Source organism: Adiantum capillus-veneris, chromosome 14 (assembly GCF_014529385.1).
Source record: "Adiantum capillus-veneris isolate H3 chromosome 14, ASM1452938v2, whole genome shotgun sequence".
Lineage (NCBI taxonomy): Eukaryota > Viridiplantae > Streptophyta > Polypodiopsida > Polypodiales > Pteridaceae > Adiantum > Adiantum capillus-veneris.
Genome location: NC_140944.1, coordinates 96,482,508 through 96,510,493, shown reverse-complemented (window position 1 = coordinate 96,510,493; position 27,986 = coordinate 96,482,508). Strand labels below are relative to the sequence as shown.

The 27,986-nt window shown below is 41.4% G+C and overlaps 1 protein-coding gene across 1 annotated transcript; it reads right to left on the bottom strand.

Annotated features, from left to right (window-relative positions):
• Positions 1-38: 38 nt before the first annotated feature.
• LOC147442794 (uncharacterized) lies at positions 39-27,683 on the bottom strand. Its single transcript, XM_086529709.1, has 6 exons — positions 27,598-27,683; positions 27,108-27,236; positions 26,916-26,982; positions 26,591-26,701; positions 26,305-26,335; positions 39-130 (listed from the first exon to the last, which is right to left on the bottom strand). The coding sequence occupies exons 1-6, from the start codon at positions 27,681-27,683 to the stop codon at positions 39-41; spliced, it is 516 nt and encodes a 171-aa protein (XP_086385835.1).
• Positions 27,684-27,986: the final 303 nt, after the last annotated feature.

Genomic DNA, 27,986 nt, shown 5'->3' with positions numbered 1-27,986 from the left:
TAAACATTGTTGTGTACACAATTATCTTGGTTCCCTCATCACATTTTAGAATGTGCCATGATCACATCTCCTCCAAGACCATGTATCGCCTCCGTTGTGATCTCAACTTCCCCACCATGCATTGTAGAAACTACAATGAAATTTTGGTTAGGGACAACGCTCTTAGCAAAAACTACATTAGTATTAAAATTTTACTGAGAAGTTGTAGAAGACAGTATTTGAAACCAATCACCTATTAAGTGAATACTATGATACACATTGTGTATCCTGTTTGAAAGGCGTGTTCTTGATATAATCCGATGCTAACCGTACCCAAGATATGCATGAAGACCTTCTAGATATGGGAGTAAATTCATGAGGAGCATGTTGTTGTTGCTCGCTCCATCGTAACTACTTATTGTGACAAGCATATGTGGTGGGTTTTCAATTGCCTTCTCAGGACTGTCATCTACTAGAATGGTGTCCAGAGGGTCCTTGATGTATGAGGCTACCAATTCAGATCTAAAGTTCTTCACAAACACCAAATGGATGCTTGTCTTTGCAGTGGCTCTCTTCAGAGTGTCCTTGATGCAGGCAAAACTTGAAAAATGTCTTATCATACCCAGCCTCTTTGTATTTACTCTTAATTAAATCGATAATTGGGGTGAGATTTTTCTCTTCCATTGAGCTCCAAACCCCTACATCGAATAGCTCAAACATCACCCTCAACAATAGCAATATCCCTGGTCACAATGACACACCCATTCGCCCTACATCAAGAATATTTATAGCGTGGGAAGGAGCACTTTCCCACTGCCACCGTTTCAACAGGACACCGTTAAGTTCGAACACTATGAGTTTTCTTTTGGCATGGCAAGATGGAAGTGTGCACGTGAGGAAGATAATGATCAAAATGGTGCTGATGATGCAAAGCGTCAAAGACTTTGCAATGACCTTGTTATGCTCTTCAAACGGCGTACAAAGGCCCTCGATGTTGCATCACGCTCAATAGATGCAATCAAATTGCCCAAGAGTAGACAAGAGCTCTTTCTTAAAAGGTTCATCACCACAATGCTTATGAATGTTGAATGTACATCTACCTCAAAAGTGAATGTTTCAGCTGCATCTAAGTTGCTAAATTTGCACAAGAGAAACTTCATAGCTGCAAAGAATCGATTGAGGGCAACAGGTGATGGCAATTTGCCAATCTCTTTGTGTGCTCGACAACCCATGGATCGTGGCTTCATAACACCTGATGAGAAAGAGTTGATCTTCTCTTTTTGGATGTCTAACACTCGTGTTTCACCCAATAAGAAGGATGTGTGCAGAAAGCGTATTGGAAGAAATTCATATGTCAAACATCCTGTGCATCTTCTTGAACAATCTCAGGTAATAACTTGCTTCACTGTATCCATTTTTTTTTTCTAATATTTGCATTCATGACCTCTATTCTCTATAAATGGGTTGATAAGAGTAGATATGAAATCGGATATGAAGGAAGTTATAAATGGAAATAAGGGGAATCTGTATTTGGTCCTAGACTAAGAGTAAATAAATATTGGATGTGAAGGAGAATATAACTGGAAACATAGTTTTTATCATAGGCGTATGTTTGTTGAAACATACGTTTGCAGACGCATACTTTCACACGCGTATGATATGTATAAACTGGTTAGGTAAAAAATTGGTTTACATAATCAAAAAATCTTTTAACACCTATTTCTCACTGGTATACATAGTGGTTAAGTGTTCACATGTACTCGTCAAGTGTTCACATGTACTGTTTGTCATGTCAGATAGGTATAAACATATCTGTTTGAAAGGAAAATACTGGTTTACATATCCAGTAAATTTTGTTGTACACTTATTTCTCACTGGTAAACATCGTGATTAAGTCCTCACATGTACTGGTTAGGTAAATAACATACCGGTTTTAAATGAAAACTGGTTTACATTAGCAGTCAGAACATTTGAACTGGATGACACTTATATACCACTGGTACGTACCAAGGAGATGTGTTCATTTTTTTAACACATTTTTCTCACTGGTATACATCGTGGTTAAGTGATTACATATATTGGTTAGTAAATAACATAGCGGTTTTAAATGAAAAGACTGGTTTACATCAGCAGTAAGAATATTTGAACAAGTTGACACTTATATACCACTGGTATGTACCAAGGACATGTGTTAATTTCTTTTAACACTAATTTCTCACTGGTATACATCGTGGTTAAGTGCTCACTTGTACTGGTTAGGTAAATAACATACCGGTTTTAAATAAAAAGACTGGTTTACATCAACAGTAAGAACATTTGCACTGGTTGACACTTATATACCACTGGAACGTACCAAGGACATGTGTTCATTTTTCTAACCCTTATTTTTCATTGGTACACATCATGGGTAAGTGTTCACATGTACTGGTTAGGTAAATAACATACCGGTTTTAAATGAAAAGACTGGGTTACATCAACAGTAAGAACATTTGCACTGGTTGACACTTATATACCAGTGGTACGTACCAATGACATGTGTTCATTTTCTTTAACACTTATTTCTCATTGGTATACATCGTGTTTAAGTGCTCACATGTACTAGCTAGTTAGGTAAATAACATACCAGTTTTAAATGAAAAGACTGGTTTACATCTGCAGTCAAAACATTTGAACTGGTTGACACTTATATACCACTGGTACGTACCAAGGACATGTGTTCATTTTTTTAATCCTTATTTTTCACTGGTACGCATCATGGGTAAGTGCTCACATGTACTGGTTAGGTAAATAACATACCGATTTTAAATGAAAAAACTGGTTTACATCAGCAGTAAGAACATTTGAACTGGTTGACACTTATATACCACTGGTACGTACCAAGTGTTGAGAGAGAAGGAGAGAGCACAGAAGTAGAACCCCAAAGTGTGTAGAATACACACATGAGATGATGTATATATAGAGGGGACGTGGGTGCCATATATAGAGAAGCCATATATTGAGTAGCTTCACATATAAGCTCAACACCCCCGCTCAAATAAGGGTCCCTAACTGTGGATGAAAAAACCCTTGGGGGATCAAGGGAAAAACCCACAGCTCTATATACACCCACCGTTATATTATAAAAATCATTAAATATACAAATGTTTACGAGGAGCTACATCACTCCTTTTACAATGAATGTTTTATGAGGAGTTACATTACTCCTATCCTATCAAATACAATAATGAATACAAAGGTTCAATAAAGAGGTATAAAAGCTATCGATTAGCTTGTAATCAAAAGTGTCTCCGCGAATCTGCTGTGTAGCTTGTCATCAATATCGCATCACCAAACATGCTTTCATGTTGTCATCAATATGGCATCACCAAACATATCTTCATAAATCTTTTATTGTCACCAAGTTTGTCTTCATAAAATCAATTCTTTGATCAATCCTACATAGATCATAGACTCCAAAAAGAACATGTCATGAAAATTATTAGCATCGTTAATGAAATAACTACGTTCACAATGCCATAAGAGATGGTTCGCGACGCCACTCTTTTGACGACATATATACGCACGACAACATATGGTACATAAAGTATAAACGTAAAAGTACAAAATGTGTGATTACGTGATACAAATGATATGTGTATATACTACATAAAACAACATTTATCAATGTAGTGATCAATGAATACCATCAAAGTATTAATATAATATCATCATTATATCAATAAAAATGAATAAATGACCATGGTATCAACGAAAAGCATCATGATATCACCGAGAATAATCATTGTATCAACGAAACAACATTATGGCATCATCGAGAATAACCATGGTATCAACGAAACATCATCATGGCATCACCGAGAATAACCATGGTATCAACGAACCAACATCATGGTATCACCGAGAATAACCATGGTATCAACGAACCATCATCATGGCATCACCGATAATAACCATGGTATCAATGAAATATCACCATGGCACCACCGAGAATAACCATGGTATCAATGACATATCATCATGGTATCAACGAAAATTACCATGACCAAAGTATTAACAAAACATCATCATGGTACCATCAAAATCACTATGGTATCAATGAGAAATTATCAATAAAACGACGTAAACTATATCTCTAAAAGAATAATTATACGAGAATCAATGAACGAGTATATCATATAACAAAAGATCATGTACCAACAGTAGCTCGATAGAATTTGGACGATCATCAACGGCTCGACTGAATCGGAACGATGTGTAACTGGCTTTTGCAGCAAAGTTACGTCAGTAACAAATATATGATTGATGAAGAAAAATATAATTGAGAAGTTTTCAATTATGAGAAAAATCAAAAGCAAAAAGTAAAATTTTGATTTTCAAACATATTCGCAGTCCGAGACGATAACCCAAAATCGGTGCAGAATTTAGAGAAACTTCCTTCTACAAAGTTATAGACCACATCGATTCCGGTCTCCCATAGCGGGTAGTTTCTTCTGCAAAGTTGTAGAACACATCGATTCCGGTCTCTCACATGGGTAGTTTCTGCAAAATCGTTTTCAATAAGCAGAAAAATAAAAAACAAAAAACGGAAATTGCTTTTTATGTATGTACGCAGTCCGCGAACGATAACTCAAAATCGGTGCAGAATTTGAAAACACTTCCTTCTGCAAAGTTGTAGAACACATCGATTCCGGTCTCTCACACGGGTAGTTTCTGCAAAATTGTTTTCAATTAGCAAAAAGAATCAAAAACAAAAAGCGAAAGTTGCTTTTCAGGTATGTACGCAGTCCGCGAACGATAACTCAAAATCGGTGCAGAATTTGAAAACACTTCCTTCTGCAAAGTTGTAGACCACATCGATTCCAGTCTCTCGAGCAAGTAGTTTCTGCAAAATCATTTCCAATTAGCAGAAAAATCAAAAACAAAAAGCGGAAGTTGCTTTTTAGGTATGTACGCAGTCCGCGAGCGATAACTCAAAATCGGTGCAGAATTTGAAAAACCTTCCTTCTGCAAAGTTGTAGACCACATCGATTCCAGTCTCTCTAGCGGGTAGTTTCTGCAAAATCGTTTTCAATTAGCAGAAAAATCAAAAACAAAATGCGGAAGTTGTTTTTCAGGTATGTACGCAGTCCGTGAACGATAACTCAAAATCGGTGCAGAATTTGAAGAAACTTCCTTCTGCAAAGTTGTAGACCACATCGATTCCAAACCCTTTGGCGGGTAGTTTCTACAAAATCGTTTTCAATTAGCAGAAAAATCAAAAACAAAACGCGGAAGCTGTTTTTCAGGTATCTACGCAGTCCGTGAACGATAACTCAAAATCGGTGCAGAATTTGAAGAAACTTCCTTCTGCAAAGTTGTAGACCACGTTGATTCCGATCCCTTACGCGGGTAGTTTTTGCAAAATCGATTTTGATCAGGAGAAAAATCGAAAACATAAACGTACTGCTCTGATACCATGTTGAGAGAGAAGGAGAGAGCACAGAAGTAGAACCCCAAAGTGTGTAGAATACACACATGAGATGATGTATATATAGAGGGGACCTGGGTGCCATATATAGAGAAGCCATATATTGAGTAGATTCACATATAAGCTCAACACCAAGGGCATGTGTTCATTCTTTTTAACACTTATTTATCAGTGGTATACATCGTGGTTCAGTGCTCACTTGTACTGGTTAGGTAAATAACATACCGGTTATAAATGAAAAGATTGGTTTACATCAGCAGTAAGAACATTTGCACTGGTTGACACTTATATACCATTGGTACGTACCAAGGACATGTGTTCATATATATTGGTTTACCTAACCAATTAAGTGAAAAAACATAGTGGTTTGAAATAAAAATACTGGTTTATAGTAATGTAACAGTTTTTCTCAAAACCTGCAGTTTTCTTCAATGTTCTTTAACCATATATGTCTTTCATTGTAGGTGGAGCTCTTTCTCATTCTCAACTTCAAAGAACAATACCCTGAAATTGTAATAAGGCAGCGGGTGTTTGAGTACATGAAGCCATATTTTGTGCGGAAATTGAGAGACCGATATACTTTCTGCTGCATTTCACATGTTCAAATGTCCTTCCTAAAGGATGCCATAAATCACATGCGAAGTTCTGTATTCGGTCTGCATGGAAAAGCTTGCCATTGTCAATGCAACATATGCAAATACAATGGTGGATGCAAGGCACCAAAAAACCTTATCAAGAGTGTAACAGCCTTATTGGATTCTATATTGTGTCCTAAATTAGATACGTCCACCTTCCATGCCCTTGCCTGCTTGAGTGGTCAATGTAAAAGGTGTGGCCCGGATAAGTTAGACTTTTGTGTTGCAGAGGCTGCATTTATTGCTAAAAATATTGTGGTGAAGATTTTTGAGGACCTAGAAGTAGGAACTGCACGTGACTGTCTGAAGAAGAAAAGGAAAGTCTTGTCGCATAAGGAAATATCATGCCAGGATCTCTCAGTCATGCTCAAAGACCATCTTAAGAAATACATAATGCATAATTTTGTGTATAGATGGCAAGCAGAACAATATAAGGAATGTATACAAAGCTTTCCAGAAGATGTTGTTGTGTCAGTTGTTGACTTTGCTGAAAATTATAGTTTCAAAGAACGAAATGAGATTCAGTCCATGCACTGGTTGTCACGGGAACGAAATAATAGAGATACACAGCAAAAACAGAGGAAGAAATCTTTGTATTGATAGTGTTTGATACAACAGAGGAGCAAAATATATGGGCGCACTCCGTTGTACGGAGCTCCAACCTCCCGACCACCCCCGAGCTTCAATTTGCTTGCATGCAGCGTCTCACTCGCACTCGCACTCGCAGAAGAGAGATCGCTGAATGATCCCCAAAACGCACCACCCGTCCTTCTATTCTGATTTTTCCTCCAAAAGCATGCGACCTCTCAAAATAGCCGCTTTTCTATTTTTGGCGTTCGGTCGACTCGACTTGCGCGCCAAGTATACCTGTGAAAAACGAGATCGCGAAGCGATCCGTAAAGGTTAGACTTTTAATACTTTTTTTTTCAGCTGTCTTCAACTGAACATAACTCCCAAACGGAGCGAAAACAGCCCAAGTCCGTCTCACACAATCTTGTTGCCCTCGGTGCGCTCTTCGATGGCTATGTGATGGAAGATTTCCATAGCCTGCTCTGATTTGCTGAAAATCAACCTGCAAAACAGCATTTTCTACAAAAACGATGCAAAAACAGTAAATTTCATTTTTTTCTTAATCTTTGGCCCTCAACGAACATCAAAACATCAAAATCTCTAAAGACTCAACGAACCAAAGTTGTTCCTTATAACGCAGGATTCAATCGCTTCATACATCACTTTTTAAAAATCCCACGTTAACACTTCAAAAATGCCCTAGCAAGTGCCTTCCGGATCAAAAACATTTATTGGACGAAAACAATCCACACATCCTTCTACACAGTGGACTAACTTTAAAACGACCAAAACTTCCTAGAAAAACAAAATTTATCACTAAAACACCTCAAAATCAAGTCCTGTTACACTGGTATTCAAATCAAGTAACTATTTTTGTGCACATAACATATTTCCGAATTACAGGTAACGACATCACCCTAGATCAATATTATTTATTTTGTATTAAGCCTTCAATAATTTCTGATTTTTATATTATGTAGGTGACATCCACAAGACAATTCACTTCTTCATTTCAGATGACAAGCAACATGACACACATTTTGTTCAACACTGTTTTCTGAAACATGCGGAATGGCTAAAGCAATTTGGTCTAAACGTAAAACGTCATTGGGTATGGTCTGATGGAGCAGCTTCACAATTCAAAGCAAGAAGACCATTCTATTTCCTTGCCAGGTATACCATGTTCTAACAAACATTATCTGAAGGTGGTTTTAATATTGAGGCCTATAATAGTGGCATTAAAGTTTTAATAAAATGCTTGTCTAACATCAGTAATATTATAATACGTGTTTTTTTTGGTAATTTTATCGTGCCAAGAGTATATTAATCTTCTTCTATCCATTGAATAAATTGCAGATACAGTGTTTTAATGGGATGGAAAATGTCTTGGAACTTTTTTGGATGCGGACATAGTAAGGGAGAACACGACGGTGCGGGAGCAGTGATAAAAAGGTCTTTAACTCAATACCAATTGCAGCAAAACTGCCCAAAGATAGATTTTGCTACAGATATTGTGGCATTATTGAGACGGACCTTGTCAAATGGTGCTACAGCCACCTATGCATCCCAGGCCTGTTATGTAAGCATGATTTTTTGGGTGATTGAATTGGGAGATGTCGAAAGAGAAAAAAATTGGGATGTGAAGGCTGTAAAAAATACCCGCTCAATGCACTCTGTTTCTGCATATTCAGAGCATGATACAACTGCTTTGAGAACACGTTCACTGTCTTGTTTCTGTAGTGCATGTAAACAGGAAAAGTGGAGGAGATGTGTGAGCAAGTCACACGTTCCTTTCTGGACATACCTTATTTTGGAGCCTACAGAAGAAGGGGATAACGATGAGGACGAAATAAATGAGGATGCAGCATATGAAGGACACTATGACACCCTCAGTCAAGCTCTTATTGTTGGTGATAATTTTGATGTTCCCGCACCAAATGACAATGAAGAAAAAGTGGATTTCTATATAGTGAAATGCACTACATCTATTCAAGAGTTTCATTTAAATGCTGAAGATGACTGGGGCAATATCATTGGGCGACAAAACCTATGCTATCAAAGGGTTTTACTATCGTATGATAAATGAGCAGACCTACGAGCTTTTGGACAAAAAGCCAGAGGTGTTCATATATTCACATCTTGTTCGGGCAATCAAAATCCCCATGATACCCCATCCCAACAACTCAAAACTATATACAATATCACTTGATGTCAGTGAGTCTATCTACAATAGTATGCCTTTTGAGCTGTAACCATCTTAAGAAATGCATAATGCATAATTTTGTGTATATCTACCTATTACTGTAAAGTGAACTGTCTCCCTCTCCCTCCCTCTCTCTCTCTCTCTCTCTCTCTCTCTCTCTCTCTCTCTCTCTCTCTCTTTGTCACTTCTCAGTATCATTTTTGTATCATACCAGTCATTTCTCAGTATCATACCGGTATCATACCAGTTAATTCCCAGTATCATACCAATCATTTCCCAGTATCATACCCATATCATACATTCCCTCTCTCTCTCTCTCTCTCTCTCTCTCTCTCTCTCTCTCTCATTTCTAAACATCATACAAGTCATTTCTCAGTATCATACCGTTATGATACTGAGGAGTGACTGGTATGATACCGGTATTATAAAATTTCCTCTGTCTCTCTCTCTCTCTCTCTCTCTCTCTCTCTCTCTCTCTCTCTCTCTCTTTCTCATTTCTCAGTATCCTCTCTTTGTCAATTCTCAGTATCATACCAGTCACTTCTCAGTATCATACCGGTATCATACCAGTAACTCCTCAGTATCATACCGGTATCATACCAGTCCCTCTCTCTCTCTCTCTCTCTCTTTGTGTGTGTGTGTGTGTAACGTCTCAGTATCATACCAATCACTCCACAGTATCATTTCGGTATTATTCTAGTCCCTCTCCCTCTCTCTGTCATCACTGCTAAGTATCATACCGGTCACTCCTTCGTATCATACCGGTATCATATTAGTCACTTCACAGTATCATACCGGTATCATACCGGTCACTTCTCAGTATAAGACTCAGACTCTCTCTCTCTCTCTCTCTCTCTCTCTCTCTCTCTCTCTCTCTCTCTCTCTCTCTCTCTCTCTCTCTCTCTCTCTCTCTCTCTCGTGTCACTTCTCAATATCATACCGGTCACTTCTCAGTATCATACCTGTATCATAATAGTCACTTGAAAGAATCATACCAGTATCATACATGTCACTTCTTTGTATCCGACTCTCTCTCTATTTCTCTCTCTCTCTCTCTCTCTCTCTCTCTCTCTCTCTCTCTCTCTCTCTCTCTCTCTCTCTCTCTCTCTCTCTCTTCTCAGTATCATACCAGTCATTCCCAGTATAATACCGTTATCAGACACTCTCTTTCACTCTCTCCTTTTATTTGCAATATACTTCAAATATAGAATACAACTTATTTCCGTGCAACTTGCTTGTAAATGTATTATACATGAATTCTGTTACATTGATTGAGCCTTTTGGATGAGTAATTCTCCATTTACATCCATCGACAAAAAAATACATCGACAAAAGTCGCCCACTTCACAGACTTTATGAAGCTTTCTTTTTATATAAAAAATCTGTTCCTTTCTTCTTGAAAAAGTCAATCCGCCATTTCCAATAAAAACGACGCACATAGGTGTCGTTAGGTTGTTTGTCTGCACAAATTATAGTACTCTTTGTATACTCAATTCTGTCCTTAGAGTACAACCAGTGTGCCAGCCAGTTTATGACAGTGGTTGATAGAAAACAGGCACGCACTTCTTTAGACTGCTTTTCTAGCTTGGGAAAAACAAGAAATGAACCCAATGGATTAAACATTAGCTTATATCCAGAATCATCAAAGATAAGTGTTTCAGGTGGTAGGTCAGGAAAATTTTCGAGATTCTTGTGGAACACCAGTTTATCTATCGCGCCCAATTTAAAAGGGGCCCTTGTGCACTGCGCCTGACTTACCACTCTATTGAATCTTTTGTGGTGGTCAAGCAACACTGTCGCTAGCGTGCGTTTAAGCTTCTCAAACTCGCAGCAGCTCCATATCCACACTTCAAACCATCTGAAACGAAAATTCAGAAACACTTCTGCATCGGGCCTTACCGAAAACTATGTAGCCCCTTCAACAACATACTGCATTTCTGGCCAGTGGGGCAATTCTTCACCATATTTTCCATCAAATTTCTTGAGCAGTAATGCATTCAGGTCTAAAATGAGAACCCTACGTTGGACTCTCAACGGAGGTGGTGGCCTTGGCCATATTAGTGGGATTCTTTTAATTAGTCTATACCATAGAGGAAACACGAGCACTGCAAGAGACAACACGCAATTCCATATTGCACGAATGTCAGCTCTGCCATTCTGCTTGTGAGCCCTGAACCATCTGCAAGGCACCATTATTCAACTGAAAACATATCTGTAGATGCAAAATTACACAAGACTCAAATTTAAATATGCAATTAGGACATATCTATAGATTGAAATCATACAATAAAAACAAACAATGTTCAAAAATTAGGCACAAGATGAAAGAGACGTCGAATGGGAAAGAAAGTTATATTAATTTTAGAAGTGGTTACATAAAAAGAAACATAGGGGGGCAAACTATAATCTTTTGCAGGCTCTAGGTTTGTGCCGGTATTCTGCATCTCCTTAGTGTCTTCTATGTCCATCTCCTCTTCTGGCTGCCCCTGGGTCTCTTCCTCTTCCTTGCTTTTTTGCTCCATTTCAGTCTTCTCATCTTCGGTCTTCTGGATTTTTTTTCTTTTTTCCTTTCTTATATGCTGAGCAAGGGTCTCCTCGGGACTTCCCTCCAGCCTGACATCTACAGGACCATCAGCTTTAGAAAGCTGTGCAGCAAGAGATCACTTATTAGAGCCATAATCAATGAAAAAACATACTCTTGCCACTGATGGGGGATTTTCACAAGCTAAGCTCCCATACCCCTCTTCTCTCGTCCCCACCCCATGAAAACCCCCTCTTAGGGAGGGAGTGATAAAAAGCATTGGAAAAAGTAAGAAAAAAATAAAGTATGATTATGTAAATATATAAGAAAGGTAAAATAGGCCACCTCATGCCTGCGGGGCAGCCCATCCCCACCTTGCCTCCTTTTTCTTCACTGTTGCCCCGCCGTGTGTCCCTTTTCCTCTCCTCCACTCAAAAGGTCAACCCCCTCTCTCTTCCCCTTGTCCTTTCTCCTTTCTCTCTCCCCTCAAGCTACCCCACCTCTCACCAATAATGCATTATAACTCACCAATAATGCACCAACTCACATGCAACTTACCCTATCTTCCAAAATAGTATACCCCACCCCCTCTTTCTCTCTCCTATCATATCCCATGACCCAAATACCCCCCTCTCTCTCTAAAGGGCGCCATGTCTCTTGTCTTGTAGCTAAATAACCTCCCCCACACTCACACACACTCAGTTTCACTGAAAAAAGTGCCCACAGACCCATCCCCACCCGATGGTTACCTGATTTTTCTTGTGTTCACACACATCTGCACACAGATTCACCTCTGAACACACTCCCCTCTTGTAATTACTTTATTCTCCATGTCACCTCTCACTTTTTTTCATCAACCCATCTCTCTCTCTTAGTCTCTCTCTCATGAGACTGCTGTTCTGGCACATATACACACAGCCAGACAAGTGGGGCCCACAGTCACATGGCCTATGTAGATAATGATTTCTTCATTTCTAAATTCTAGAATTTCTCCCCCTTCCTCCCCTATATAAAGAGGGGTCACCATCACACTAAACACACACACACCATCACCAAAGAGTACACTATGCACTGTGTGTGCCTAGTGCACACACACACACCCACACCATCACCATCACCGCAATCACCATGCTTGTCTTGAGCATGACCTCTACACCCTTGGCTATGGAAGATGAAGGGCAACTAAATGAAGGATGATGGCCATAATCCTCGTGCGAGTCTTCGCCATCAACTCCCACCTATCCGCCATGTGCTCTACCACTCTCTCCCTTCTCATTCCCCTACCCTATGCTCCCCATTTCATCGCCTAATTCTCTAAATAAAGCTTGAGGTTTTGTGAGTATGATTTCTTGCAATGTTTTGCCCATGTGAGGTGTGTGGAATCGCCACCTAGTCTTGTGTTTTGGAGTGAGCGTGTCTATGTGTGAAGGGTGTGCGGATTCGCCATCCTTTTGTGATGCCTAAGTACTAAGCCGCTATACCTACTCCCTCTCTCTCTCTCTCTCTCTCTCTCTCTCTCTCTCACTTGATCTCATTCCCTTTACTCTTCATCATTACTCCCAAGCATCCATCTCTCTTGGATGAAAACTTTGTTATGGTGGTGTGTCTTTTGCGTCCTAGCCGCTAAAGCTAGGTGGTGCCCCCTGTTTGCTTTACCATGACAGGCTCGAGGTGGGCCATTCGGTCCCCGGTGTTTTAGAGGCCGTCGGGGTTCGGGGTTCGCTTTGCTCCCGTCATTTGGTGCCCCCACTGAGGATCTTTTCATGAAACCCTTCTGTTTACAAGACTGAAACCCCTAAACTATTGTGAATGGATGAATGGCTAGCAGGATTTGCTAATTGGACGACAGAAGAAGAAGAGCTCCAAGCACAACTAGACGAACTCCGCATCTCCATCGATGCTCAAGTGCCAGGCGTAACGGTAATCGATTTGCAGTGGGAGAGTCAACCAACACGCCAAACCCAGTGGATATACATAGGCCAAGTGCCAAGAAGAAGAAGGAGAAGGTCAAAACTATGTCCGCAACCTACAACCAACCCACAACAACAAAATGGAAGGAGCTCTACACAATAGAGGATCAGCACTATTCTACTTTGAGAATCGGGTAACTCAAGTCACCGAGGTAATTATCAAAGTCAGTTTTCAAGTCGCACCTGATGCTGCAGCACAGATAACGGAAGCATTGGCTCACACTCTCACTAGAGAAACTAGGGATCTACTGAGTTTGTTTCAGGAAAGAAAACCACCCTCTCCCACAAGCTTGGACAGTGACTAAGCACCTCTAAGCTTCACATGAATCAGTACAACCTACCTCAAGACAAATCACACATACCAACACGTGTACGCTCAATCAAGGTAATACTGGATTTGAAGGCTCACTACCAGCACGTCATTGACACCATGTTGGGTGGGGAGCGATTTTTTGAGGTTCTGGCATCAGATCAACCATTTGTATTACCTTTGGTACAAGGCAATGTACCGTTTGAAGTTTTAATCTATGTCCTAGTATAAGAGGGTATACACGCCTCCTTGTAAAGAAGAAATTTTTTTTGCAAGTTAAGCAGTGTCTCTTTCTAGCTCTCTCTCAGTAATCATGGCAAGTGTAGCATTTCCAACATTTAAAGGAAAGAAGGGGAGGATTTGGTAACAGACTTCCTAGATGACTTTGAAGTAGCATGTGTAGTGAGCAACAAAGATACGGATGAATCCCGGGTTAGAATCTTTAAGCATCTCATGAAGCTAGAAGCTAGATCATGGTACAATGCACTTCCACAAGCAACCAAGGATGACTGGAACCCTTAAAAACCGCTTTTAAGAGGCGCTTTGGGGGAGGTACCACTTCAGAAAAGTTGTGGGACAAGTTGAGAGACTTGAAGCAGGAGGGTCTTTTAGAATATGCCACCTATGAGTCCAAATTTGTGGATTTGTGGGAACGGTGGGTTGAGTCACTGGCTAGGGGAGAAGATGCACCCAATTTCCTAAAAAAAGATCGGTTCACGCATGGCTTATGGCCGCTTCTCAAGGAGAAGGTGAAAGGTAGATTCCCGGCTACGTACGAGTTAGCTGTTGAGATTGCTCGCCTTAAAGACAAGAAGCTGCGAATGAAATCCAAAGAAACCGAGTCAACAGAATCAGGAACATCGCGTTGACTAGCAACTACAACAACCACCATTCCACCACCACCACCGGCTCTTGGGGTAAGAGATGACCAACAAGATATGTTGGCCCATATTACTGACCAACTGCAGAATTTGTCTGTCCACTTAATACAACAAGGGAGGAGTCAAGAAAGAGATCAAGACCCTGGAAGAGCACGATGACAAAACAGGGAGTATCATTGCTACAACTGCGGAGAAGATGGTCACGGTATGTACTACTGTCCCAAACCACGACAAAACTATAATAGAGGAGGTAGGAGGAACCAATTGTCACCCCCTACAGAAAGAACACCCCCACCCCAAGCAACACACCCACCAACACAAATTCTACGTCCACCCTAGACACCACTACAAGCATCCATCCCACCTCTTCCACCAACCCCACAACCTGATCGCCCTGTAAACATCATAAGGCTAGAAGAGAAAGGAAAAGCCATAGTAGTGGAGAAGGTAACCTTTTTAGAACCACTTGAAGCCATGACTGTGAAAAGAGCTAGGAGGGAGAAAGCTACACAATCAGATGATGAGAGAAGCATGAGAGGAGAAACTAGCAAGAGGCCATCCAGGCCACGACGGAAATTGGGCATCACCGACTTCCAGCTAGGGGAAAGTTCTAAGCCCTATGATCTAACATTGGATGTGGCAGAGCAAGGACCGAAGATTACATGGCCACAGCTGCTACATCTTGCACCAAAAGTAAGGCGACAATGGTCTAAAATGGTAAGTACAAGACGCTCCAAAACAAAGGTAGCCGGAGCAATTTCGGGATGCAACATGGATGACATCCTTCCAATTGTCGACGTAAACATAAAAGGAAAGAGGGTTGGAAACACCTACATTGATGGAGGTGCACAAATCTGTGTAATGAACGAAGCTATGATGCTTCAATTAGGGCTCGAGGTTGACAGGCCTTCTCCATGCAAGGCAAAGATGGCAAACAACGCAAAAGTAAAGTGTGTGGGTGTGGTAAGTGCCGTGAAAATCAAAGCTTTCAACACTGAGGTAGAGGTAGATGTTTTTGTAATGCCTACTAAGGGGGAGGGCTATCCACTAATTTTGGGAAGGCCATGGTTGATGGCCATGAAGGCAAAACAGGACTGGGGTACTGGCCTTCTACGCATGACCGCGGTAAGAAAGGGGAGACAATCTACTACGACATGAGGATTGGCAAGGAGAAGCAAATGAATCTGGAAACATCGGCAGATGAAACCACTAGCGAATTGTCCAGTTCTGAGGAGGAGACCACATCCACCGACGAAAGTGACAATTCCATTGATGTGATGGGTATCATTATGAAGGATCCACAAAGGGTAAGCACAACTGGTGATCCATCACCAAAAGGGAAACCCAATGAAGAGGAGAGAAAATCACCTGGCCTAGGAGGAAGTAGGTTGAAGGGTATGTTGTCTACGGAATTAACACTTGAGGAGAAAGATAGTTTTTTGCAAATGTTGATGGGATTTCCTAACCTGTTCATTGACAACTATGAAAGAATCACAGGCATTACAGTGGTGGAACATCATATTAAGCTGAAGGAAGGGGTAAAACCAGTTGTGCAAAAGCTACGACGATTGGGGGTCATACAAGAAAAGGCACTCTTGGCCGAGGTAAGGAAACTGCTCGAGGCGGGATTCATCTATCCTGTAGAAAACTCAGAATGGGTGTCACCCGTAGTGGTGACGCCTAAAAAGAATGTTAAGTGGAGGGTCTATGTTGACTACAAACCACTAAATGCAGCTACAAAGAGAGACCACTTTCCTCTCCCTTTCTTGGATGAAATTCTGAATGAAGTAGCGGGTTTTGAATGCTATACCGTCTGTGATGATTATTATGGATACTTTCAAATACGCATAGCCTTGGAAGATCAGCTAAAAACCACTTTTATCACGCCATGGGGTTGTTTTGCATACAGGGTTATGCCATTTGGTCTCACAAATGCACCTGCCACATTCCAAAGATATGTCACATATGTTTTTCAACCGTTCTTTGGAACATCCATAAGAGTGCTCATTGATGATTTTTGTATATATAGCTCCCGTGTTTCACATTTAGAAAAGGCAACTGAAGGTTTGGCCAGGTTGCAGAGCCTAGGTGGGCAATTAAATGTGGATAAATGCCACATTGGGGAGAGTAAAGTCATTCTACTAGGCCATGAAATTTCAGCAAAAGGTATTAACGCCGACCTAGGTAAGGTGTCCGCACTCATAGCCCTACCTTCACCAACGACCGCACGTCAACTGGTCTCTTTTCTACAGAAGGTGAGGTACTTAAGTAGATTCATACATCTACTATCACAACTTGTTCTACCACTGCAACAACTCACTCAAAGATCAACTTTCACTTGGGACGAGGAAAGCGAACATCACTACAACAAGGTAAAGGAGGTCTTAGCCACTCTGCCAACTATCTCACCACCTAAGTGGGATGAAAAATTCTATGTCACCTCAAGTGTTGGTGATGACTCATTGGGGGCTGTGCTACTCCAAAAGGATACGACGACATCTTTCATGAGGCCAATCTACTTCTCTAGTCGAATGATGACAGCAGGAGAGAAAGGTTTCACCCATGTGGAACACTTAGTCCTAGCTCTTAGATTTGCAACTACAAAGTTTAGGTCATATTTGCTGCCTAAGCAATTTGTGATTCTAACCACGGATGAAATATTTCCCTATGTTGTACAACACATGGATGTGTCTGCTAGAATTACTAAATGGCTAGTTCGTCTGCAAGAGTTTGACTACACGGTACAGGTAGAAAGCACGACAAAGGCAAGTTTGGGGGGACTCATGACCTACCAAGTCTTTGAAAGGAATGAGAAGCAATCTAAGGAAGGAGAAGTCCGATTACCTCCAGTACCACCGATGGTAGAAGGAGCATACTCTCTCTACTTTGATGGAGCCTATAAGCGAGCGTCCGACAAAGCAGCTGCAGGCATAGTGGTCTTTGATGACAAAGGGACAAAGGTATTTTCGTTGGGCCAATTATTAGATTCACATTCTAACAATGAAGCTGAGTATGCAACACTAACCAAGGGTCTAAAATGGTGCGTCTCGCAAGGTGTACAACGCCTTAATGTATTTGGGGATGCTCTACTTCTGGTAAGGCAAGTAAATGGAGCATGGACATGCAAGAATCCTAGTTTAAGGACTCACTTAAGCGGTGTAAAAACCTTGTTGGGTAAGTTTGAAGAAGTTCAAATACACCATATCCCAAGGGCTCAAAACCAAGAAGCAGATGCCCTAGCAAGTGAAAGACTACAGGAAGTGGTGGTTGGAGCAATAAAACTAAAGCTCCCTCTATTTCAAGGAAGCGATGCCTTGCCTGACATCATGCATTTTTTGGAAACAGGGGAATGCCCATCAGATTTAACAAAGGGACAGAAGCAATGGCTGACGCGGAAGGCCACAAGGTATCGACTCATCAATGACGGTTTGTACTGTAAGGGTAAGGACCAAATACTCAGGAAGGTCCCTCTCTCTCAGAAAATCATGGGAGTAATTGTTAGCTGTCACGACGGGGTTTGTGGTGGTCACTTTGCCCTAGACATAACAAGTAGGAAAATCTTGCAGGCAGGCTTCATATGGCCTAGCGTCAACCGTGATGTACACCACTGGTGCAAAACATGTAAGTTGTGTCAAAAGGCCGGCACTAGGTCACTTATGCCTGAACCATAGACACCTATTCTCTCATATGGCCCATTTGAAAAATGGGGTATCGATGCCATTGGGCCATTACCTAGGGCCAACTCAGGAAAATTCTACATTATCATGGGGGTCGACTACATGACTAGATGGGCAAAGGCTACAGCCACCACTAGAATCACAGCGGTAGAGGTAGCTAAATTTATCTACGAGCACATATGCTGTAGGTTTGGCACACCTTTAGATATCATCTCTGATAGAGGGCCAGGTTTCAGAGCAGACTTGGTAGGAGAATTAATGCAGAAACTGGGCATTACAAGGAGGCACTCTTCACCATATTACCCTCAATGTAATGGCCTAGTTGAAAAGGTAAATGGAATGGTTTCTAAAATTATTACCAAGCAGGTAAACAATCATCCTGGAGACTGGGATAAGTATCTACTACCAGCTTTATGGGCCTACAGAACTTCATTTCGTACATCCTTGGAGTTCACACCGTATCATCTAGTATTTGGTAAGGAAGCAATCTTGCCCATTGAAGTGCAACTACAAAGTCTCAGTGTAATGGCAAGCCAGCTTCAACAGCCCAACATGCATTTGAGAGATCACATCATCAACTTGGAAAGACTGCAGCTGGACAGAGAAGAAGCAATAAATTATTATGCAGCACAAGCAGAGCATAGACGGCTTAGCTTTAACGAGCATCTCCAGAAAAAAGAATTGAAGAAAGGAATGTTGGTGCTCCGCTACGACAATCGCTTCGACACGCGCAAGGATAAGAAACTCCTACTCCGATGGGAAGGTCCTTTCATCGTCAGGAAAAAGTATGCCAATGGAAGCTACCAGCTTATGGAGGCTGATGGAAAACTTCATAAAACCAGGATAAATGGTTGGCGACTTAAACCTTATTTTCTTCGATTTGACCAGGCTCCACCTATTGACATTCCAGATGACGACACACCATCAACCGCCACCTCCGACGATAATGATCAAACAGATGAGCTAGAGACATTAATGCCTCTAGCCAAAAGGGGAGGGCTAATGATGGGGGCTTTTCACAAGCCAAGCTCCCATACCCCTCTTCTCTCGTCCCCACCCCATGAAAACCCCCTCTTAGGGAGGGAGTGATAAAAAGCATTGGAAAAAGTAAGAAAAAAATAAAGTATGATTATGTAAATATATAAGAAAGGTAAAATAGGCCACCTCATGCCTACGGGGCAGCCCATCCCCACCTTGCCTCCTTTTTCTTCACTGTTGCCCCGCCGTGTGTCCCTTTTCCTCTCCTCCACTCAAAAGGTCAACCCCCTCTCTCTTCCCCTTGTCCTTTCTCCTTTCTCTCTCCCCTCAAGCTACCCCACCTCTCACCAATAATGCATTATAACTCACCAATAATGCACCAACTCACATGCAACTTACCCTATCTTCCAAAATAGTATACCCCACCCCCTCTTTCTCTCTCCTATCATATCCCATGACCCAAATACCCCCCTCTCTCTCTAAAGGGCGCCATGTCTCTTGTCTTGTAGCTAAATAACCTCCCCCACACTCACACACACTCAGTTTTACTGAAAAAAGTGCCCACAGACCCATCCCCACCCGGTGGTTACCTGATTTTTCTTGTGTTCACACACATCTGCACACAGATTCACCTCTGAACACACTCCCCTCTCTCCCCTCTTGTAATTACTTTATTCTCTATGTCACCTCTCACTTTTTTTCATCAACCCATCTCTTTCTCTTAGTCTCTCTCTCATGAGACTGCTGTTCTGGCACATATACACACAGCCAGACAAGTGGGGCCCACAGTCACATGGCCTATGTAGATAATGATTTCTTCATTTCTAAATTCTAGAATTTCTCCCCCTTCCTCCCCTATATAAAGAGGGGTCACCATCACACTAAACACACACACACCATCACCAAAGAGTACACTATGCACTGTGTGTGCCTAGTGCACACACACACACCCACACCATCACCATCACCGCAATCACCATGCTTGTCTTGAGCATGACCTCTACACCCTTGGCTATGGAAGATGAAGGGCAACTAAATGAAGGATGATGGCCATAATCCTCGTGCGAGTCTTCGCCATCAACTCCCACCTATCCGCCATGTGCTCTACCACTCTCTCCCTTCTCATTCCCCTACCCTATGCTCCCCATTTCATCGCCTAATTCTCTAAATAAAGCTTGAGGTTTTGTGAGTATGTTTTCTTGCAATGTTTTGCCCATGTGAGGTGTGCGGAATCGCCACCTAGTCTTGTGTTTTGGAGTGAGCTTGTGTATGTGTGAAGGGTGTGCGGATTCGCCATCCTTTTGTGATGCCTAAGTACTAAGCCGCTATACCTACTCCCTCTCTCTCTCTCTCTCTCTCTCACTTGATCTCATTCCCTTTCCTCTTCATCATTACTCCCAAGCATCCATCTCTCTTGGATGAAAACTTTGTTATGGTGGTGTGTTGTTTGCGTCCTAGCCGTTGAAGCTAGGTGGTGCCCCCTATTTGCTTTACCATGACAGGCTCGAGGCGTGCCATTCGGTCCCTGGTGTTTTAGAGGCCGTCGCGGTTCGGGGTTCGCTTTGCTCCCATCACCACGTTGGCCTCGTTTTCTAGGGGTCTTTGATCTTGTCACCCGCACGTCACTGTCTAGCAACACATCGTCTTCCTCATTCTGGGTTTTCTCTTCAACACGAGTCGTACTTTGTTCCTTTACCTCAAAGTTTTGTTCTTCTTCTGTTGTTTCTGAAACAGGTTTTTCAGCATTACCAGGGACATTTTCATCAAGCAATACCTCCATAGGTGTCTTGTATGCAGGCGACACTGCATCGCTCCCTGTGTCTTTACCGACAGTAGTTCTGAAGCAGATTGACTCTGAAAAAACATCAGAGAAGACAAAAATCAACCACCTGATTACCCATTGAAACAATTTTCTCACCTGTTTTTGGGCATGGTTCAACTGGCTTCTTCTTTAGAAGGGATTGGTCTTCTGCAGAAATAACTCCGAGGCAATCCTTAACACTAGGTTGTAGCCTAACAGGACATAAACGTATCCTTTCAAGGTTTTGAAAAAAACCTCCAAAACCATAGTAGATCCACTCATTTTGTAAAATCCTTTCATGAGGTTATAGTTCAAGGCCTAGTACACATGGAAAAAATAAGAAACTTGTAAAATTTCTCATCTTTTGGTCACACCAAGCCTCCAAAGTTGATGGACTAGTACATTTTCATCAAAACAGTCATTTCTTACGTTTTGTTGCATAAAAATAAGATTAGGGATTTTTGTAGGACTTGAGATAAATTCCCTAGTTAACTTCAATGGGTTGGTGATCAGAACATATGATTGCTTCTCACTCACTATTTTTTGTTTTTCCAAAATAAATAGGTACAAAAAGTTGAATTTTTACCATTCTACAAACCTATCATCAAAGTTTCTCTAGCCACGCTCAATACAAATAATATATGCATCTTTTCTTAGTTCCCTATTGTCCTTTAGGCTCATAAGAAGCCATGGATCATGTCAAAAGAATAATACATCTCTTACCAAGGGGAATCTTGGGGACAAAGATGAAGTGCTAAATACAGCAAACATGAAAAAACTGGGTTTAGCATTATGAGTTGTAGAATCCCATTGAAACTATTCAATATCTAGCCAAATTTGATCCTTATGACTAGATATGGTTACTACCTACAAAATGCATGTAGTTGTCACAAGAAACTAACAATATTGAAAAAGCTATACTTGATATACTAGAATGTTTCGTTTTCTTCTATAATTGAAAAAATCAACCATCATTGCCTACTATGAAAAATGGGGTATTAGGTGCCCCAAAACTCAAGGAATATTAGCTTTATGCTACAATATGCGACATAGAAAATCAAAAGTGTATTTGGATATCATGAAAGCCACCAAAAAAACCATAGAAGAGCTAAAATTGGCTAAAAAACAGCATTTGACAATTTTTGTAATTTGGTCATAACTTACAACTTTAACATTAATTTCTTCCTAGAAGCATGAGGACATGTTGAGGACTACTAAAGATAGTTCTCTAGAATTATAGACCTCACAAACATGAATTCTAGAGTGTTATAGTTGCAAAAAGTTGAAAAAAGCCAAAAACAGGACCCGTTTTTTCACACAGTTTAGGTTGTGAAATGTTGTGCAAGGACAAGGTTAAAGATGGAATTGATATTCCAGAAAAATGACAAGTTTTTTTCAGCTCATGAGACAACTTTCTACATAGATAGCACCTCAAAATACATTTTGAAACTCTTGACATAATTCAAGGAAAATGGTCACTTAACAGGACATAAAAGTGTCCCATTACCAACCTAGTGTTAAGCATGCACTTTCCTTTCTCAGCCAAGTGAGCATAGCAGAATGCATGGTATGCATGTGAACAAGGAAATAGAACAACATGGCTTGAGCGATTGTGATCATGAATTTTTACACCACAAGCATTGCACACATCAATGAGAACAACACTATGTCCAGGAGCTGTTACTCGTGAAGGCAAGATTATGGTTTCAGGTAGCATTGGTTGACTAATCATGCCTGTCACAAACATGACATAGAGACCAAAGGTTTCCTCACGGTCCAAACATTTGGATAATTCTTCCTGTAGGCAAGAGACCTCTGTTATCAAACAATGTCAAACAGGTATAAAATCGATATGAATGCTTGAAAATCAGTATAATGATGTTATCACACCGGTATGATTACATCCTGCTGGTATGATCTTATCCCACCAATATAATGTTATTATACTGGATAGTATAACATCATACCGGTAGGATAACATTCGGTAACATCATAGCGGTAGGATAACATCCGGTAACATCATACTGGTAGGATAATAGTATACCGGAAGCATAACATCAAACCGGTTGGATTTTATCATACCGGTTGAATCTAACCATAGCGGTCGGATGTAACCATACCAGTAGGATGTTATCATACTAGTACGATTATCTCCTAAATCCTACCGGTAAGATAACATCCTACCGGTAGGATATAATCATACCAGTAGGATATAATCATACCAGTAGGATGTAATCATATCGGTAGGGTATAATCCTACCGGTATGATAACATCCTACCGGTATTGTCATCTACCTTAACAAATATGATATAATCCTACCGGTATGAAAAATCATAGCGTATGGTACTTTGCATGTATTATACTACAATCAGATGGAGTTAAAAGCATACATATAGGGTGGCTTTTGCTTGGTCAAATTTTTCTTGGAGGCTGTCAAGAAAGACTGTTGGTACATTGGCATCATTAGGGAAGTGCATTCAGATGGTGTCAAGGGCACCCTCGCAACGGTGCACATCAGCAACAGATTTGACCACTGAATCCTTAGCCTTCTGACACTCCGCTGATACATTGTCATGAGATTTTATAACCTCAACAAGAAGTTCTTGCAAGGAAGTGGATACTTCAACACTAAAGGCAGACTGAGTGGTCGCAAAAAGTCCACTTCCGACTGGTGTACTTCCGGATGGGGTATTTACTAAGAAGATGGCACAACCACTTGGGGTACCTGTGGATACTTGGGAAGTCTCTAACTTCCATTGTTCTCTTTTCCTATCTAAGTGACCTTCATTGGTCACATTCTTCACCACCTCAGATGCAAACTCAGCCCACTTTATCGGACCTGTGCATACGAAATAAACATATTCGCGTACAAACTTGACTCCCAGCAGATAGTTTGGTGGTTTTAATTGGTACACCTACTTGTAGAGCTGGTAGAGTGCCTTGTAGTGATCCGGCCTTGCTGTTTCTATCGGCACTTTTTTCTCCTTCACTGGAAGACACGTGAAAACTTTCATCTAGTCGGATATGGGCACATCTGCATCTGTAAAATTCCTAACATCTTTCCCCTCAAAACTTAACCCATATTCCCTGTGAAAATCCTCCTTTGTCGTGCAGAATGCCTTTAATGGCACCTCCACATCGTTGGGTTGAACAAAGCACTTGATTTTGGGAGGAGGCTGTAACTTCTGTCTCTGAAAGGAATAAATCCATACTCATTACTCAATGTATCCACACCTCAGTACTCTACTACACACATGTCCGCTGTACACAACACAGAGAGAGACAGAGAGAGGTGACATACCTTCGTGGGAGAATGTCGGGTCTTTGTGGGGGAGACCTGTCGGGCTGCATTCCTTGGGCTCTTTCTTAGGTTGCTACCCATAGCGAAGGATAAGCAGCATGCACAGGGGACTGTAGAGAGAGCTGAGAAAGGCGCAGAAGGAGAAAGACACAAAGATACAGAGAAGTCACAGTCATGAAAACATTCGACTGAACATTCGTTCTGACGTGGGCTCCACACGTGTTTTTGAATCCTCCACATGATTTTTAATATTTTGTATTCTCCACACGAATATTTAATTCAAACAAGTCTTGCCCATAACACCAGTTTCATACCCCCTAAATTTTAAGCCTCCAAAAGAAACTTTCAACCGGTTAAAACCGGGCCACCTATTCATGCATCCACCCCTTACTTAGCATCATATTAGGAGGGATACATAATTTTGTCTTTCACACTACTCGAGGAAGAAAGACACTTACCATTACATAGATGTTGCAATTCTTCCATTGTCTCTTGTCAACCTAGCAATAGTACATGTCGACCCATTCGCAGCCCCGGATGTGCAAGAAGACCGCAACCAACATACATTTGTAATATGACATTACCCTTCTCTGTTTAGAAAGAGAGTAGCTTCTCATGTAACGTTGGACTTCTCTCCATGTCCCCTAAAGAGATATCATCATTCTAAATGCATGTCTCAAGATTTAGATAAGAAAATACAAGGGAGGTGAACTTGTTGAAAACTCACGGCATACCTCGCCAAGGACAGCCATCCGTTTTGAATTGCCAATGATTGGCGTTTTAGTGATCACAGATAACGTCCGAATCAGGCTTTTGATTCAATCTGTAGGTACCAATTTTGCAGAATACAATGATTTCCAAGCATCGCATCTGTGGGACTTAAGACTCATAATGAGGACACACTCTATCACACACTAGTTTTCCAAAGCAAGCAAGTAGTTTTACCTACCGCAACACCACCATGAAGGCTAGATGGAGTAGCACAGAGGACAATAGTTGTATGGTCAAGATAGTACCCATTTTGATCTGCTAAGCTCGCTAATGTCCATGCATGTTCTCGACGACATAGAAACACTAGATTTCCCACTAGCTTTGTTGCAAATGCAAGCAGCAGAAGGCGTAGATCTAGATCAGCACACTCTGTTATTTGCTTTACAGGAATGTGCTAGGCTTGTTTTTGAAGATACACTTGATCCCAGGGTCCATAATGACACTGGTGGTAACCTACCTTGTACCACAGAAAAAGTAGAAAATACTAAATGTAAAGCTCTAGTTTCTCCTACTCCAATCAACATATCTTAACAGTACACTAGAATATCCTAGAAGGAATCTCATCATAGCTAAATATTTCTCCTACTATTCCACCATCGTTAATATTGCATTATAATGTATACATGAATTGCTACTTTGGTGAACCAACATCATTGCTTCCTTCTTAGAGCAGGAACATCACAATAGAGTGAAATCAATATTTGGCATTCACTATTTCAGAAGTTACGATACACAATTAGCTTGATAAGTGGTGAAATCCAAGGAGTCGATACCACCTTATCCATTACAACATGATATTTATGTTAGTACACCTCTTTTTGTTGCCAACGCTACTGCCCAAAAGGCCAAAACTTTTGTTGGCAATAAATTCAATGACAATTTTCAAGGGAAGTGAAAACAAGATGAAGGGAAACTAGATAACATAACTTTTACTTCTTGATTTTGCTTGGTATCATCCAAAGAAGCAACATTCTCGTCTTCATTGCCTTCGATGTAGTTTCCCCAAACCTATAGGCAATCGGCTTCAAGTAGAAGTACTGCAACATTCATTTTGGACTCCCAAAGGCTACCTAAAAATGTTCCTGTCATATCTACTGCTTCAACATCAATATGCCATGCATTTCAACTTGCTGCTGGTTTAGGGTTCTGGTAGATATTTACAATACAATCTCTTATTAAAGTGATGGAATTGCTTGACCGCTTGCCAGTTTGAGATAGAGAGAGAGAGAGAGAGCTTACTTAGGATGGCCTGTGAGCGATGCATGCGAGGCTTTTGAGCGATGCCTGTGAGCGAAGCATGTGAGGGGATGGAGTCCCAGTTGATGGAGAGCTTACCCTTGGAGAAACGAGGGGATTTGGTCCGAGTTGATGGCGATCTTAGCCTTGGCAAGTCACAGAATTAAAAAAAAACTTAGAGGAGCAATAGTGATATCGCTATTGCTCCCTCTATTATTGTATTAAAAAAACCCTGAAAAAAGGTTGAGAGAGAGAGAGAGAGAGAGAGAGAGAGATTACTTAGGAAGGCCCAAAGCGATGCCCGTGAGCGGAGCATGAGAGGGGATTGAGTCCCGTTTGATGGCGAGCTAATTAACCTTGGAGAAGCTAGGGGAATCGGTCCAAGTTGAGGCGAGCTTAGCTTTGGCGAGGCACAGAAGAAGAAAAAAACTTAGAGGAGCAATAGCGATATCCTCTATTATTGTATTAAAAAAACCCCAAAAAAGGCTGCAATAGCGAGAGAGAGAGAGAGAGAGAGAGAGAGAGAGAGAGAGAGAGAGAGAGAGAGAGAGAGAGAGAGAGAGAGAGAGAGAGAGAGAGAGAGAGAGAGAGAGAGAGAGAGAGAGAGAGATTACTTGGGATGCGATGCCAGTTGATGGCAAGAGAGCTATGCATGCAAGGGTAGTTGATGGCGAGCGAGCCCTTAGTGAAGCACAGAAGGAAAAAAAAAGTAGAGGAGCAATAGCGATATCGCTATTGCTCTCTCTATTTGTGTCTTAAAAAAAGCCAAAATAAAAGTAGCACGGCCTCTAGCTCGCTTTGCTTACGTCCAGGACGAGGTCTTTCCCTCTCTCTCCAGCCCCTTGGCCTCCACAGGTCGCCCTTGGCAGCCCCTTTCCTCCACAGTAGCATTGCCCCCTCTAATGCATGCCCTGGTGGCCCCTCTCAAAGAGCCTCTTGAGCAGCCCCTTTAATTTCGGCCGCCCCTCCCTTCCACTGCATGTTGTCTTCCCACTTTACTACTCCCCCTATCACAAGAAGATTTACAAATTTTCTCATGTAGGAAAATGGAGTCTTTTTCAATGTTTTTCATACAATGCATAACATCATGAGCTTCTGCTCAAGAGGCACCATATACCTAGCTAGGTATGTTTGGGGGTAGGGGACCACCAGGTTGGCGGTCCCCTACCCCCAATCGTACCTAGCTAGGTATGCAGTGCCTCCCCCACAAAAGCTCATGATGTTGAGGTAAGTCACAATGTGAGAATTATTATGAGAATCTGTCAAAAACTTCTTGTGTATCCTGCAGGAGGCAGCCCTCTCTGTTGCACCCCCATGCTGCCATCTGCAGTCGGCCGTCCCCTTTTTCCCCTCCTTGCATGCCGCGTACCCGCCATTCCCATCTGCAGTCGCCGCCTCCTCTCCAGCCACGTACCAACCAGTAGCAACCTTGCTACTGGTTTCTTATTTTTCTTTTTAATATAGCCATGCAAAAAAAATGAAATTGGCCTACGTTCCCACACGGTCACTTGACTCCAAAGCGCAAGTATAACTTCCCTTCACACTTGGCAAAGCATGACAAACCATGAAGCTGCAAGAGACCACAATTCGGGGAAGTATAACTTCCCTTCGCACTCGGCAAAGCAACAATATAATCTTCTTAGATTCTTAGTGATGAACTCCGCATCCTGGTTGAAAACTCAAAA

Bases quoted from the DNA above. Each gene is read 5' to 3' on its own strand.
- LOC147442794 (XM_086529709.1), bottom strand. From the start codon at position 27,683: ATGGGAATGGCGGGTACGCGGCATGCAAGGAGGGGAAAAAGGGGACGG. The intron at 27,237-27,597 runs GCTGCCTCCTGC...GGGCTGCTCAAG, and splicing joins ATGGGGGTGCAACAGAGAGG to AGGCTCTTTGAGAGGGGCCA. The intron at 26,983-27,107 runs GTAAGCAAAGCG...TGCTTCACTAAG, and splicing joins GGAAAGACCTCGTCCTGGAC to GGCTCGCTCGCCATCAACTA.